Source organism: Eptatretus burgeri, chromosome 6, assembly GCF_056783735.1.
Source record: "Eptatretus burgeri isolate ZD-2024b chromosome 6, Ebu_testis_v1, whole genome shotgun sequence".
NCBI classification, from domain to species: Eukaryota; Metazoa; Chordata; class Myxini; order Myxiniformes; family Myxinidae; genus Eptatretus; species Eptatretus burgeri.
In genome coordinates this window covers 100,128,314-100,142,751 of record NC_140966.1, presented here as the reverse complement: position 1 = coordinate 100,142,751, position 14,438 = coordinate 100,128,314, and the positions used below count along the sequence as shown (strand labels likewise).

The 14,438-nt window shown below is 47.3% G+C and overlaps 1 protein-coding gene across 1 annotated transcript in view; it reads left to right on the top strand.

Moving 5' to 3' along the window:
- LOC147025454 (interferon-induced protein 44-like) overlaps nucleotides 1-14,438 on the top strand; it is a 91,693-nt gene that overhangs the window by 62,883 nt on the left and 14,372 nt on the right. The window contains exon 9 of the mRNA XM_085886451.1: nucleotides 10,583-10,683. Within this exon, the coding sequence (XP_085742577.1) occupies nucleotides 10,583-10,683 (101 nt within the window). The remainder of the gene's footprint in view (nucleotides 1-10,582; nucleotides 10,684-14,438) is intronic.

The following is a 14,438-nucleotide window of genomic DNA, read 5'->3' as shown; positions in this document are numbered from 1 at the left end:
GTCAGTTAGCCATGTGTGGAGTTGGCCTTGGATGCCAAAGGCAGACAGTTTGGAGAGTAATGGAGGATTCCAGACTGTATCAAAGCATGAGATATTGTTGTGGGCTGGGGTTCAGCGGCAATAAACGACCACAAAGGTGGAGCAGTGGAGTTGTCTCCTACCGAACACCCGGAATTTAGGTCGTAACTCTCGGACAACTCCAAAGGTCACAGGTCCCTCGCGGACCGTGGACGCCAATATTTTGACCGCGTGGCGTTGGTTAATTGTCTCGATGTCCAATATACCTAAATAACCACGCAGTCTCGCTACCGGGGAAACCACACCCTCGACGGGCTCTGTCAAACCGGGTCGTTCTTGCTACCTCGGTCCAATGTAACCGAGCAGAATTACCAGAGTCCGTCGGACCCCATGGCAACTTACCAGCCCAAACGGCCTCACTAATTCTCAATACGCACCATGCTGGGTCAATGAAGGAAAAACATGGACGACAAACTGGAACATTTAACACGGGGGTTTATTTTACAAGAGGCAATAATCGGGAAGGGAGACACAGAGCAGAGTTATCACGAATAAGAAATGTAATTCACAATGTACAAGGCACTTAATTCTACTTACAGACGGGGCCCACGGACACACACACACACACACACACACACACACACACACACACAACCAAAAATAAAATGGACGCCGTGGGTCTTTATTCGGTACAGCCGGGCCGGGGTACCTTCCCGCCTTGTACGGTCACACAGACTCAAAACCACCACGGTGGGACTCGAACCCACAACCCGAAGTCCATGGCCCACGTCCCTGGTTGCTCGGCTGCCACTACCACAAGGAGCCACCGCAAAGTGCCACAGACTACAACCGAGACCAAGCCACCACGACCGCAGACGAAGCCAATTGCCACCAAGACTGCAGACCGCTCCAACCATGACCAACCCTCTCCTCTTTCTTTACGACGGGGTGACCCTTTTTCGACGACAGCTCGCCACCTCGTCTTCAGGTCGAGGGAAACGCTCTGAGGTACTCGCCTCCGGATTGGACGAGGGGTTGTCAGGCGACTCATGGCCGCCGTTGATTGGACGAGCTCAGGGTGGGTGGAGGGAACCTCACCCCTCTACGTGACACGCTGCACGTGGGTGATTGTGTGAAAACGAAGGATGAAGATTTAAAGACATAAAAAACCTGACTATAAAAGTAACTCGTAGCGCACACACAAAATTCCAATTAGACAGAATAGAAGGACGGGACCCTGACGATAAACGCATACTTATCGAAATAACTGAACTGCGTGGGCTGCTCTCTGTCTGTGTGCAAATGGCTTCCAGATTCGTAACAATATGTCCACAGAGATGGCTCTGATCTCATGTCTGATATTGAGGGCCTCCATTCATTGTTGGGTGAGTAGAAGCAGCATGTCCAAGGTGGAGTGACCTGGTCTGAAACCAAATTGGTGATCTGAGATGAGGTTGTTTGTGAAAAGCAACGTTTTTATATCAACTGCGATGATTGAATCCATGACATTGCTGATGATTGGAAGTAAGCTGATGGGTCTGGAGATGAGTGGAATCGTTTTTGCACTTTTTTATGGAGTGCGGTGATTTTGTCAGCGGATTTTCAAGTCAATAGAAGGTGACCTAGCGCAAATGACATGCAAGAACAACAGAGCAGTTTTTCGGACATGTGAACTGACGCCGTCTGGTTCAGTGGCAGAGCATTCCAGTAGTCAAAGGTTCAAGGAACCTTCTCCAGTTTCTCAGGTGCAAAATTCACAGAGTCCTTGAGCAGTTGGGTACAACAGGGGAGGATGGGAACTGAGAGGGAAGGGGTTAGGGACTCAAGATTTGGAAGCAAACACAGAATTGAGGCATTTAGCCTTCTCATAAGTGGAGTCGGTTGTGGTGCCATTTGAAGAGAGGGTAGGGGTGGAAAGGGAGCATCCACCAAAGACAGACTTAAGGGGCCACCAGGTTTTTGGGTAGGGGAGACAAGTTTGAAAGTTAATTCTTCAAGTTGGACAGATTATATTTTCTGGCTCTCCTGACAGTGGACACACATTTGGTGCGGAATTTTTGGAATGCACTGAGATTGCCTTCGGTAGGAATTGCCTTCCGGGAAGAGAAAGCAAGTTGTTTCAGACCGACTGCCTCGCCACAGGTTCCAATGTGCCATGGGCTAGAAGAAGCGTAGGATAATTGAAGATGAGATGGGATTAATCTGTGTATGAGAGAGAGCAGGATTCTGTGGAAGAATTCCCAGGCTGAGTTAACATCTGGCAGTAGATATGGGAGATGAGCATAGGAAAAAAATACAGTTGGGCCAATCTCCACCAGGTACCAAGGGTCAGGTCATGGTCGCAATCCCCGCCCCCCCCGTCCCCCACTCCCCTCCCCACAAGGCAATTATCCATGTATTTGTGTTTCTATGTCTGAAAATCAAGAAATGCAAATCAAAGGAGATTTAGCCATTTGGTCCATCATTGCTGTAGTGCACTCTCGGGTTAATTTTTTGCTACAGCTTTCGGCATCAATCTTGTTGGTTTACTGAAGGTGAAATGACCTGATCTTTATCGGGTGACCCAGGTTGGTTGGGGTACCCAGCGCTGCTTGGGGAAAATAACTGTGTTGGGGTGCCAGCACTTGTGCAATGAAAACGTTGAAATCTTATCAATATTTTCAATTATTTGTGTGTTTTGTGCGGTTGTATGTAACTCTTTCATGGCCGAACTGCAGCACCTCGAGGCCCTAAGTGTTGGGTGTCATATTTCAGCGTCTGGCCAAGGTTTTAATCTCCTACATGTTGACCTTGACATCCGTTTTGCGGCTGTAAATAAGGTGTGTCAAAAAAAGCTGTGAATCAGGCAAGAAATGATATGGAAGCAGATGTGTATCGCAAGTCAGACAAAAGTGGTGGAAATAAAATGATCAACAAGTTGGCACGAGACAGGGATGTGGACAGGTCAGGTCAGGTATGGGAGCATGTGCCAGAACAGCGCGTCGCTGCGTCCACTTTCCGCCGGTACTCCAGGGGCCTCCGTCTGGCCATCCCCCAGGCAGATGCCAGGCCCATCCCCATCTCCTTGAGATGTCGATCAACCTGCTGCATCCATGAGGCACGTGGTCGGCCCACTGGCCTCCTCCACTCATGAGACTCCCTCGCTGAGAGAATCTGGTGAGCAGGATCAGCGTCAGGAAAACGAGCCACATGTCCATACAGCCTCAACTGACGCTCACGGACTATGCAGGTAACAAATCCCATCCGAGTCTCTCTCAGCAACCGCTCGTTGGATACAAAATCTGACCAGCGATAGCTAAGGATTCTCCGAAGAGACCTGGTACCAAAGGAATTAAGTCTCCGTCTCAGATCCTTGGTCAGAGTCCAAGTCTCGCACCCATAGAGCAAGACTGGAAGTACCAAGGACCTGAAGACTCGGACTTTCGTCCTCCCGCACAGGTACCGGCAGCGCCACACCCCATGATCCAGTGAATCCATGACTCCCCAGGCCCGACCCAGACGTCTATTGACCTCTGACTCGCAGCCAGCAGAGACATGAATATCACTGCCAAGGTAAGTGAATCTCTCCACAACCTAAACATCCTCACCACAAACAGACACAGACAGGACAGCAGCATCCAAGATGTCACCGAAAGCCTGGATCTTAGTTTTGACCCAAGAAACCCGTAATCCCAATGGTTCCGACTCCTCATTCAGCACCTCGAGGGCCCCCAAGAGGATGTCTAAAGTCTCCGCAAAGATGACTGCATCGTCTGCAAAATCAAGGTCCGAGATCTTGACATTCCCAAACGATGCACCGCAACTTGATCTCTCCGACATCCTCCCTAAAATCCAGTCCATACAAGTGCTGAAAAGTGTGGGGGCAAGTACACATCCCTGACGAACTCCAGTAACAACTGGAAATAAGTCAGAGGTGGTACCACCACACTTCACAGCACTCTCAGTACCAGAGTAGAGTTCAAACATCAGATCGATCAGTTTTGGTGGCACCCCACGAAGACCAAGAATCCTCCAGAGGACATCCCGATTCACTGAATCGAACGCTTTACAGAGATCAACATAGGCTGCAAGCAGACCCTGCCGAAACTCTCGTCTGCGTTCGGTGAGGACACGAAGTGCAAGGATACGGTCAATCGTTGACCTCTTTGGTGTAAAGCCTGACTGCTCTGGACGCTGGTGCTCAAGCAGATGGTGGCGAACCCTATCAAGAATTATCCGAGCAAAGACCTTGCCCGGCACTGAGAGCAGCGTCACCCCTCGGTAGTTGTTGCAGTCTTGGCGATCACCCTTCCCTTTCCAGAGAGGGACAACAAGGCCCCTCTTCCAGTCAGTTGGGATGATGCCTGTGTTCCAGGCAGAGCACAAAACTGCATGCAACGACACGAGTGCAGCATTTCCACCAGCCTTGAGAAGTTCGGCATGGATGCCACAGATCCCTGGAGCTTTGCCCCGTTTCAACTGGTTCACCGCAGCCCGTGTTTCCACAAGCGAAGGTGGACCACAGTTGATTTGAGGGTCAGCAACAGGGATTGTAACACCCTTGACGTCCAACTCGACAGCTGGGGGATCAGCTTGGTACAACCGCTCAAAGTAACCGGCCCAGTGGGCCTTCACTTCAGACTCCTCTGTCAAGAGCCTACCACTCTCTGCTCGAACTGCAGTGCTCCGAGGGATGGGCTTGGATGAACGTAATGCGCGAATTCCCCTGTAAGCGGGACGAGAATCACCTGTCCACAGGTGATGCTCTACCCCCTCACAGATTCCTCGCACATAGGCCTCCTTGTCCACCCTCAGTGCACGTACAGTTTTACGCCTCAGCTCCCTGAACAGCTCAGCTCTGCCATTCAGCCTGGCCCTGCGACTCTGATCAATGGTATCCAGTGTCCTTCGAGAGACAAAATTCTTCTTTGCCCTGCGGTGAGTTCCAAGACATCCACCGGCAACATCAAGGACGGTGGTCTTGAAGGCGCTCCACAACTCTTCAGGACCCCCCAAAGCACCCAGACCCCCCAAGTGTCCACTCAGCCTGTTCTCAAACTCCTCAGCTACTCTCTCATCCCTGAGCTTGGCAACATCCAGCTTAGGCTGGGATGGTACCATTCTCCAGGATTTAAGGTGCAGCTTTAGAGTTGCTACAACAAGCCTGTGGTCAGTATTGAGGAACTGAGCACTCCGGTAGACCCTGCAGTTCTGGATCATCCTCCAGCGACCGTCAATGAGGACATGGTCAATCTCCTTTGCCACACCGCCAGCGTTAGAATACCAAGTCCAGCGATGAGCTTGTGGGCGCTGAAACCATGAACCAGCCACCCTAAGTCCATGACTTCTTGCAAAGTCAAGGAACTTCGTGCTATTCTGGTTCATAGTTCCTGACCCATGGGGACCAACACACACCTCATAACCATCCCTATCAGTTCCAGTCGATGCATTGAAATCCCCCAAGACTAGAAGTGTATTTCGTCTGGGGCACTGATCAACCACAGACTCGAGTGTGGCGTAGAATGCATCCTTCACGGTGAGATCACTCGCCTCAGTCAGAGCATAAACAGAGACCAGGGAAATGACACCGAAGGAGTGACGAATCCTTAATATCATAATACGCTCGTTGACCGGTGTTACCTCAATTATCATTGGGGTCAGCTTATTGGACACAGCTACAGCAACTCCTTGGGTATGGTAACCATCAGAGCGACCAGACCAATAGTAGGTGTAACCACCCACCATTATCTCGCCGCAATCCGGTCTCCGAACCACAGAGAGAGCTGCAATCCCGATGTCCAAACGCTTGAGCTCAGATGATAACAGAGACAGGTGATCATCCTCTCTTAGGGATAGGACTTTCCAGGCACCCACCCGAAGGGACCGCCTCAGGTTAACCCAAGGAGACCGCCGTCTGGTGGATGACACCTCAGCACCACTCCGACACACTCTCCCGCAATCTGACCCAGGGATGTTACCCCGTGGTTTCCCTCCGATCAAAGATTGGGGGTCCCGAAGGCTTTGCCCCAATCCCATCATCCGGTGAGCTGCCCTGCGAAGGGAAGCTGCACAGGAGGTACTCCCACGGAGTGGGTTTTCAGATTTTTTTGCGTTTTTACGTTTTGCGGAATGAAGGGTTTTACGGTGGCCGGAGTGCAAATCCTGCCACCAACCTCCTCATAAAAAAGTAACCCAACTGTAGGAGGACGTCTGCAGACACAGTTTGGCACTAGATATGGAAGGCCGTTGGCTCACAAGGAGCTCCTCCGCCCTTTGGCAGGTTTTGTTTTTAATCCTGCTGGGTGTCCATATCCAAACACCTCCCTCACCACAAAACCTGGTGGGGGAGACGGTTTAGTCGCCGACAACCCGACCATGGAACAGGTTAGTACAGGTTTACATGGTACCTGTCGCAGGTCACAGATCGAACCTGACCTGACCTGATGTGGACAGTGAGATTGTGAAAGGGGATGGTGGGGGGGGAGGTACCGAGGCATCATGCTTCATATCATGAAGTTGCAAGGGAGGATTCTGGATGTGACGAAAACGAAATGGGAAGAAGAGGAGATAGGCGAAGAGCAGCAGGAGTTGCAAGAGGGTAGAGCCATAGAGGGGCAACTGATGGGATGTTTCTGCTGAAATACTTGGTGGAGAAGATGTTGGAGATGCAAGGGGGAATGGTGCTAAGGTTTGTGGAACTTGAGAAGGCTTATGACACTGTCTCGAGGGTGATGGTGATGGCAACGCTGATATGGTTGGGAGTGCCCGAAGCAGAAGCTTGGTTGGTGGAAGCTGCAGTATGTATGAGGGAATTAACGGAAGAGTTTCGGTTCACCATGGGTTGTCAAAGGAGCTAGTCAGCATGAACATTGCATGAAGGCAGGGAAGTGCACTCAGTCCACTGCTGTTTATTATAAGGACAGATCTGGTGAGCAGGAGGGTCAGAATATATGCAGATGATCTTGTGATTGTGGCAGAGAGTGGGAATGAAATGCATGAGGCATTGGAGGAGTGAGGCACACACAAGAGGTACTCGAGAAACATGGATTGAGGATGAGCCTGGAGAAGTCTGAGGTAATGTGGGTTGGACATCAGACAAAGGAATGGATTATCATTTTGGAAGGGAAGAAAATCCGGCAATATCGCAGATTTGAGTGTGTTGGTGGAACGGTGACTAAGGATGGCAGTTTGGGGGCAGAATTGCGGAGGATAATACAGGTGGGAGCATGGGCATGGAGGAAAGTGGAGGGACTTGTGGTGGGCAGGAAAATATGAACGAAATTGAGGGGGAAGGTTCTGGGGTCTTGTGCAATGCCAGCCTACCTTTTCAGCCTGGAGACAGTCATACTGGCAGAGAAGCAACAACAGAGGCTGCAGGTCTGCAAAAACAACTGAGTCAGGAGGATACCAAGAATGAAAACAGTTTCCACAAGAATGGCATTTGGTGGTGCGCATACCTCCACCTGACCTTAGAGTTTGTGATATTTTATCCCACTGATGGGCCTGATCTGCATCCGGACTTTAACTGAAATATAATCGTATTGTGCTTGTCACCTGATCAACTCTCCCACAAAGTTGAGTTGTAACCTGACCCCATCTTTTTAAAACATGGTGCTATATCATTTTTGGCGTTATCTCTCAATTGTGAAGAATCACTTAACAATGAAGATCTGAATCTGAATCAAGATATTCACCAACATTGAGTCAATTAGTCTTTGTCAAACATCTAACTTATAACGTTTTGAAAATATCCTGCTCACATTCAGACAAACAAACAAACAGGTAGACAGACGGGGGATTGTGCCTCCACAATGTTCTACCCCCACTCGGGGTTTTCCGTGGCGTTACTGCAGCGCACGTTACCACTTGGTGTGCGGTCCTCCAGCAAGTGGCCAGTAGGGGGGATTCCCCAATTCGTGCCAGTAGCACTTCTTATGTGTCCATATTCACTCATTTCAAGCGCCTCACCTGGCCTTACCAAAAGATAGGAGGTTTTACACGACAACGTCCTTACCCCATACTGTTATATGATGGAAGCTCACTGCTTCCCCAGTGCATTTAACATACAACTTATCACTTATGTGTCCCTAGTTGCAGGGGCAACTCGAACTTAATCGAGTGCATGGCCATGCTATATTAACACATTCTAGCTGGGCTGACAGGGTGGTCAAGAGGTATTCATACTCGCCTCTAAGCTGTCTCGACTGGGTTTGAATCCCGACCCAGCAATAACTCTGTCATCCTGGCATTTCAGAGGCAGGATGATTCATTAATCTGTGTGCTGTCCCTTGGATGGATGTTAAACAGTTGTCCTGTCTACCAGCGTTTGTTGTGGACATTAATGATCCCACGGTGTCCTTCACCAAGAGTCGACGAGCTATCACCAGCATCTTGGCCAAATTCCAAATTCCTGCCCCAACCAGCAGAAGGCATGCATCAGCAGTTGAAAACTGACCACTAGTCATGAGCCATTGATGCTACCCTGCAACTTTGTGCTGCTCTCACACCACTGCCCCCCTCCCCCCCCCCCACGTACCATTTAACAATACTTTTACCTTCCTTAAGGCCCGGTCACACCTTGACGTTTTAGCCAACGTATGCCGATTTTTGAATTTTTTTTCTAAAACGCTGGCACACGTTGTATACGTTATGGGTAAGTTTTGATAACATTGAGAGCACGCTGAAAAACACTGCCATACGTCGTTGTACGTTGGCTTTAAACGTTGTACTTTTCGGTTGTCCTCAAATTTTTTCATGCTTGAAATTTCACGACGTATGCCGGCGTATGACTCACACGTTCCGCTACGCTGGCCACAAGTTGTAGGCACGGTCTGCGATCGTTGACAGACGTCAACACATGCTACTTGTAAGTTAATCATAAGTTGAGACACGCCGAGGTAATGTTTAGCGTACCCGAAACTTATTTCTAACCTATGATTAACGTGTTGTTGGCACGTTACGCGATCGTTGCCACACATCGACAGACGTTACTTTTAAGTTACTCATAGGCTGAAAGACGTCGGTATAATGGATCGTCCTTGCGTCAGCGTCCACGGCCACGGCCAGGACACTTATTTGCAGCATTCTTCAAACTTTTCTTCGGCATGACGAGGATGTTCACACTTCGATGTCGAGCTTGGCTATGATTCCAATTGTCCATCGGCAGCGTCTATTTAAAATAGTCGAGTTTGAGCGTTTTAACACGTTCAGAAGAAACGCTTCAAATTCCCAAACCCCAGCGTCAAAAAACAAAGGCGAGTGACAGCAATTTAAATCGTTCATTGTAAACAATGAAACTAGCTGAGTGGTACCGTTTAAAAGTCGTTGAGTGTAAAAAAATCCAATTGTTGAGCGCAAGCGTCTACTTTCAATAGTGGAGATGCAGCCATTTAAATCGTTGAGTGGCAGCCTATGAACCTACCCGTGGACACGCGGACGCAAGGACGATCCATCATAACCCACACCCTCCCCCTCACACTCACCTACTACTGCCAACATGAACAAACTAATACTAATACTAATACTAATACTGATACTGATACTGATACTGATACTGTTACTGCTGACATGGACATCGACTCAAAAAGGACTCGAAAACACTGTTGGGTTCCCCTTTTATGAGCAGCATTTTTATAAACCAATTCCCAAAACCGCTGGAACACATCTTTATATGGCAGTTGTAACCTAGAAACACATTCATTTTTCTTTTTTTTTGTCGACCGGAAGACGTCATTGGAATACGTCTACATACGTCGATGTGTGTTGGGACTACGTAAAGAATTGGTTCAAAGCATGTCAAACATAAGTTAGAAATAAGTTTCGCGTAAAAAAGACATGACCGCGACGTGTTTCGACTTATGAGTAGCTTATAAGTAGCCTTTGTGGACGTGTGTAAGCGTCCGCATATCGTGTGTAAAACTTATCCCCATCGCATGCGGAACGTGTGTCATACGCCGAGTACGTCGTAAAATTTTGAACATGTTTAAAATTTCTTGACGTACTCTACTTACTACGACGTATGATAGCGTACTTTAGCGTTATACTCACGTATACCAAACTTACTCATACCGTATTTGACGTGCCCCCAACGTTTTAGACACATTTTTCTTAGGTCGGCATACGCTGGCAAGATCGCCAAGGTGTGACCGCGATGTTGTCACTTCCATTTCTACGGCAGTTATGATTCGAATCGTTGTGCGTCAGCCTTTTAATAGGCTACGTCACGACATCGTCGGCGATGCGTGCAACGCGCTATGCCAAAGTTAGACTATCGTTGGGCATCGGTTGTGTAGGCCGACAACAGGTTCAGCATTCGTTGGTATAAGTTATCTATAACACAACGAAACGTTCTGTGTCCGTTACTAATATGTTATGCATACGACCAACTCGTTATGAATACGTCCGAATCTTTAAAAAAAAAACATCAAAAGTTCAACGTCAGCCAGCGTTTTACATACATTTTAATACGTTGCCATCACTGGCTAAAACGTCAAGGTGTGACCGGGCCTTTTCCTGCACATAACGCAAGCAGATGCGGTGTTCTTAGAATGACATGAAAGTAACAGTTGTTATCTTTATCTTCCAGGCATTCCACAGGTTGCCATTCTTACCCATTGTGACGAGGCATGCGACGAAGTTGAAAAAGATCTGAAAAATGTTTTCAGGAGCAAATACATCAACAAAATGGTAATGCCTCCATGAATACTGTTACGCTTGATTTGCAGATCCCAGTTGTCATTGTGATGAATTGGAGAAGAGGTAGTATTCTGACCTCTACATTCTAATTTTAGCTGAAGAATGCATTGTGATTTACCTTTTTTATTTTCAGGTTGTCATTCCTCTATTTGTTTTCTGATCATATTGCTGAGTCCATGCCAATTAAGACAGACGCTGGATGGATCGAGCAAAACTGGCTGTTACTCCCTTGGACACGTCAATTTAATGGCGGCATTGTTCGTGGGAATCACAGAAACACACGAGGCTCTCAGCTCTGATTTAAGGGGTATTCCCAACCAAATAACAGTGAAAGATTAAACCGGCTGAGGGACACGGCGGCCGAATGAGAAAGGGAAGGAGATGGATTTAATAAATAAATAGTTTCATACAATGACAATAAACTTCTGGTGCCAGTACACATCGGACTTGTTCACAGACAGGTTTGGGGAACGACAACCAGGTGAGGCCTTTCCGAGGAAATGCAAAGGCAGTTTGCCGAGATGAAGCAAATGATTGAGGGGCTGAAACTAGCCATCTCAAAGAAGGAGGCGGAAGCTGCTACAGCTATGGCAGAAGCATGGTCTTCAAAGGAGTTAGTAGATTGTCTCATCAAGGAAGTGGGTCATGATCGGTTTGCCCCAAATAAGGAAGAGGCATTCATGGTGTCCTCCCCTACCTCAACAGTGGAAGGGAGGAGTCTCGCCCTGGATGCTCCACCAATCTACTGGAATGAAGCTGGAAAGATTAGGGGGAAGGCTTGAAGAACGAAGTAACCTGTATGTTGAAGATTGGATAGAAGATGTGCAGATGGTCATGGCATCCAAATGCTCCAATGATGATGAGCAGGCAGCATTCGTGATGCAGCATCTGTCTTCAAAGGATTGTAGCGAAATACTTAAAAGGGGTTAAGACATCCAGTAGAGTCCACCTCTCATTTCTGAAGTCCTGGCAAAGGTGTTTGGTGACAGTCGTGGTCTCTCAAAACTACAGCAGAAATTCTATGGGTACAAACATTCTGAAGGAGAGGAAATTGTGTTGCTCTCACTGGAGCTTGTCAACCTTTTTAACCGCATCATCCTGCTCAATCCTTTCTTCAACCAGCCAGAGAAAATCAACTGAAAAATTGTCTCGCTGAAGTAGTGAGGGATGAGAACATCCAGATGGAGCTGCGAAGGCTTATCCTGTGACAAGCCTTCACTCTCCTTTGATGCACGTGATATCTGATGGATGACATGATTTTTGTTGAACAATATATGTGTGTATATGTGCAGTATATGTATATATATATATATATATATACATATGTATAGATAGATATATATGTGTGTGTGTATGTATATGTGTATGTATGCATATATATATATATATATATATATATATATATATATATATATATATATATATATATATATATATATATATATATATACACACATACACATAAAGATCCACCCACATCTCTCACCTGTGAATGGAGGGAATAGCCAGCAGCCCTCACCTCATCAACGAAACCCAAATCATTTTTTCACGAATCACTGCCCACCTTCACTCTTTCATTCCTCTTTTTTCCCACATTTGGAATAAACTCCCACACTCTCCTCAATCCCATTCTTCCCTCCAGGCCTTCAAAACAGCTGTTCACCAACACCTCTTCTCTTCCCCCATCCAAAACCTTGATCTATTCTACCCCTGTGAATCCACCCCAACCCCACCTCCTTCAAATTCCCTGCTTTCCTTCCTGAAAGTCCCTGCAATGTCCATCTTGTATACCTCGTGTTCCCTGCCTCCATCCCTCTCCCTTCCACAGATCTCCCAATGTCTCTGTTCCCCACTGTTTTGTCCTTCCCTCTCCTGCTCCTCTTGTCTCCTGCAACCCTTGTTGTGTGTTGTTTGTTCGCTCTCATATGAGCCCCAACAATATACAAAAAAAAACAAAAAACCCCAGGTGGCTCGGATTATATAAATAATTGACGCATCCACACTCCTCGAGTCTTTCTTTATTTATATATTGACTGCTTTTGACGTTTGCACATGGTACATGCTTGGGAGCCTCATTGGTATGCATTGCTGTCTGCGTTATCGCTGATGATTCGCCAATAAGCGATGACACTGATATGAAACCGAATAAGCGATGAAATAAGCTGAGGGGGTTTGTAGCATCGGGATTCTCATGTGTGTACTTTGTGTGAACGTCTTTATAGTTGTGGAGGAACTCTGGGAAGGGTTTGAAACAGCGAAAGTGCTGACATTGTGTAGGCCTTCTTGGGTTGCTTTATGCAGCTTCTTCGGTTAGAGGAGTGTGGGATGTGTCGATAAATATATACATATGTATACATATATATATATATATATATATATATATATATATATATATATATATATATATATATATATATATACATATATATTGTTACGTTTGAGGGGGGGTATGTATTCAAAGGGTAATTACGATGTTTAATTAGGTATGCCATGCTGTTCGAGTTTACCAGGATCTCGATGTAATAAGTAGCAATTCAGTGGTGATAAGTTGTCTAGTAAATGTTCATTTCTTCAAGGGGGGAAATGATAATTGTCACGTAATTAGATAGGGACACGGGATAGGGTAAGTGTGTCTGTGGAAACCCCTTTTGGTATTCTCTGGAGACTGGCCAGGACAGTGCAGCGGATGGCTCCGCCTCGTGATCACGATTGGCAGAAGGCGACGGCGGTGGGCCAATATACGGCTCGATTGGAAGTGACGAGGACAGGAGGATAAAAAGGTTCTGTTCGGGGTCAAAAAGGAAGAGGAAGAAGATCGGGACAAAACGATCGTGTTTTTTTGGTGTGCAGGCTGTTGCGCGGAGAGCGTCCTTGTTGTTGTGCTGATTCGATCGTGTTCTTCATCGTGTCTTGGAGCCTTGCTGAGCCTCGTGCCTCACCTTGGTTGGCTCTGGGGTTCTGCTGACTCGGAGTACGGGGTCGAACGGTGGGCGGACCTACCTCCCTCTCCTGCTCGCAACTTGGCGCCAGAACTGGTTCCCTGGCGGCTGTGAGCGGACTTGGGCCAAGACCAGGAGGTCGACAGCACCACGGTTTCTCCTGCCCCCCTGACGAGAGCAAGGCCAGCTCGTCCGACGCCGATCCAGGGACGGTTGCGTCCACACCACGGTCCAGCCTGACCACCAGAAATAGCTACGTTTTGTGTGTGTGTCTGTGTGTGTGTGTGTCTGTGTGTGTGTGTGTGTGTGTGTGTGTGTGTGTGTGTGTGTGTGTGTGTGTGTGTGTGTGTGTGTGTGTGTGTGTGTGTGTGTGTGTGTGTGTGTGTGTGCTTGGCGCCTTAGAGGGTTTGAGATCTGTATATTCATTGGAATTGTCTGTGTTTTTCCCCACGCCCGATCCCACACCATCCCGTCGAATCGCCCCGGATCCCTTTTCTTGCCGAGTCTTGTTGTTTCTGGTTAATAGTAAAAACAAATAAACATCATCAACTCAGTGAAAAGTGACTCGTGCCACCTTCCTCGTCCCGTTTGCGGTAGAGCGATTAGAACCGCCATGTTTGGGTTATAAATAAATAAACCGCCTCCATCGTTTCGGCTCATTCCACGTTGGCGGGACTATTCAAGTCCCGTGGACGTCACAATATATATATATATATATATATATATATATATATATATATATATATATATATATATATATATATATATATATATATATATATATATATATATATATACATATATATG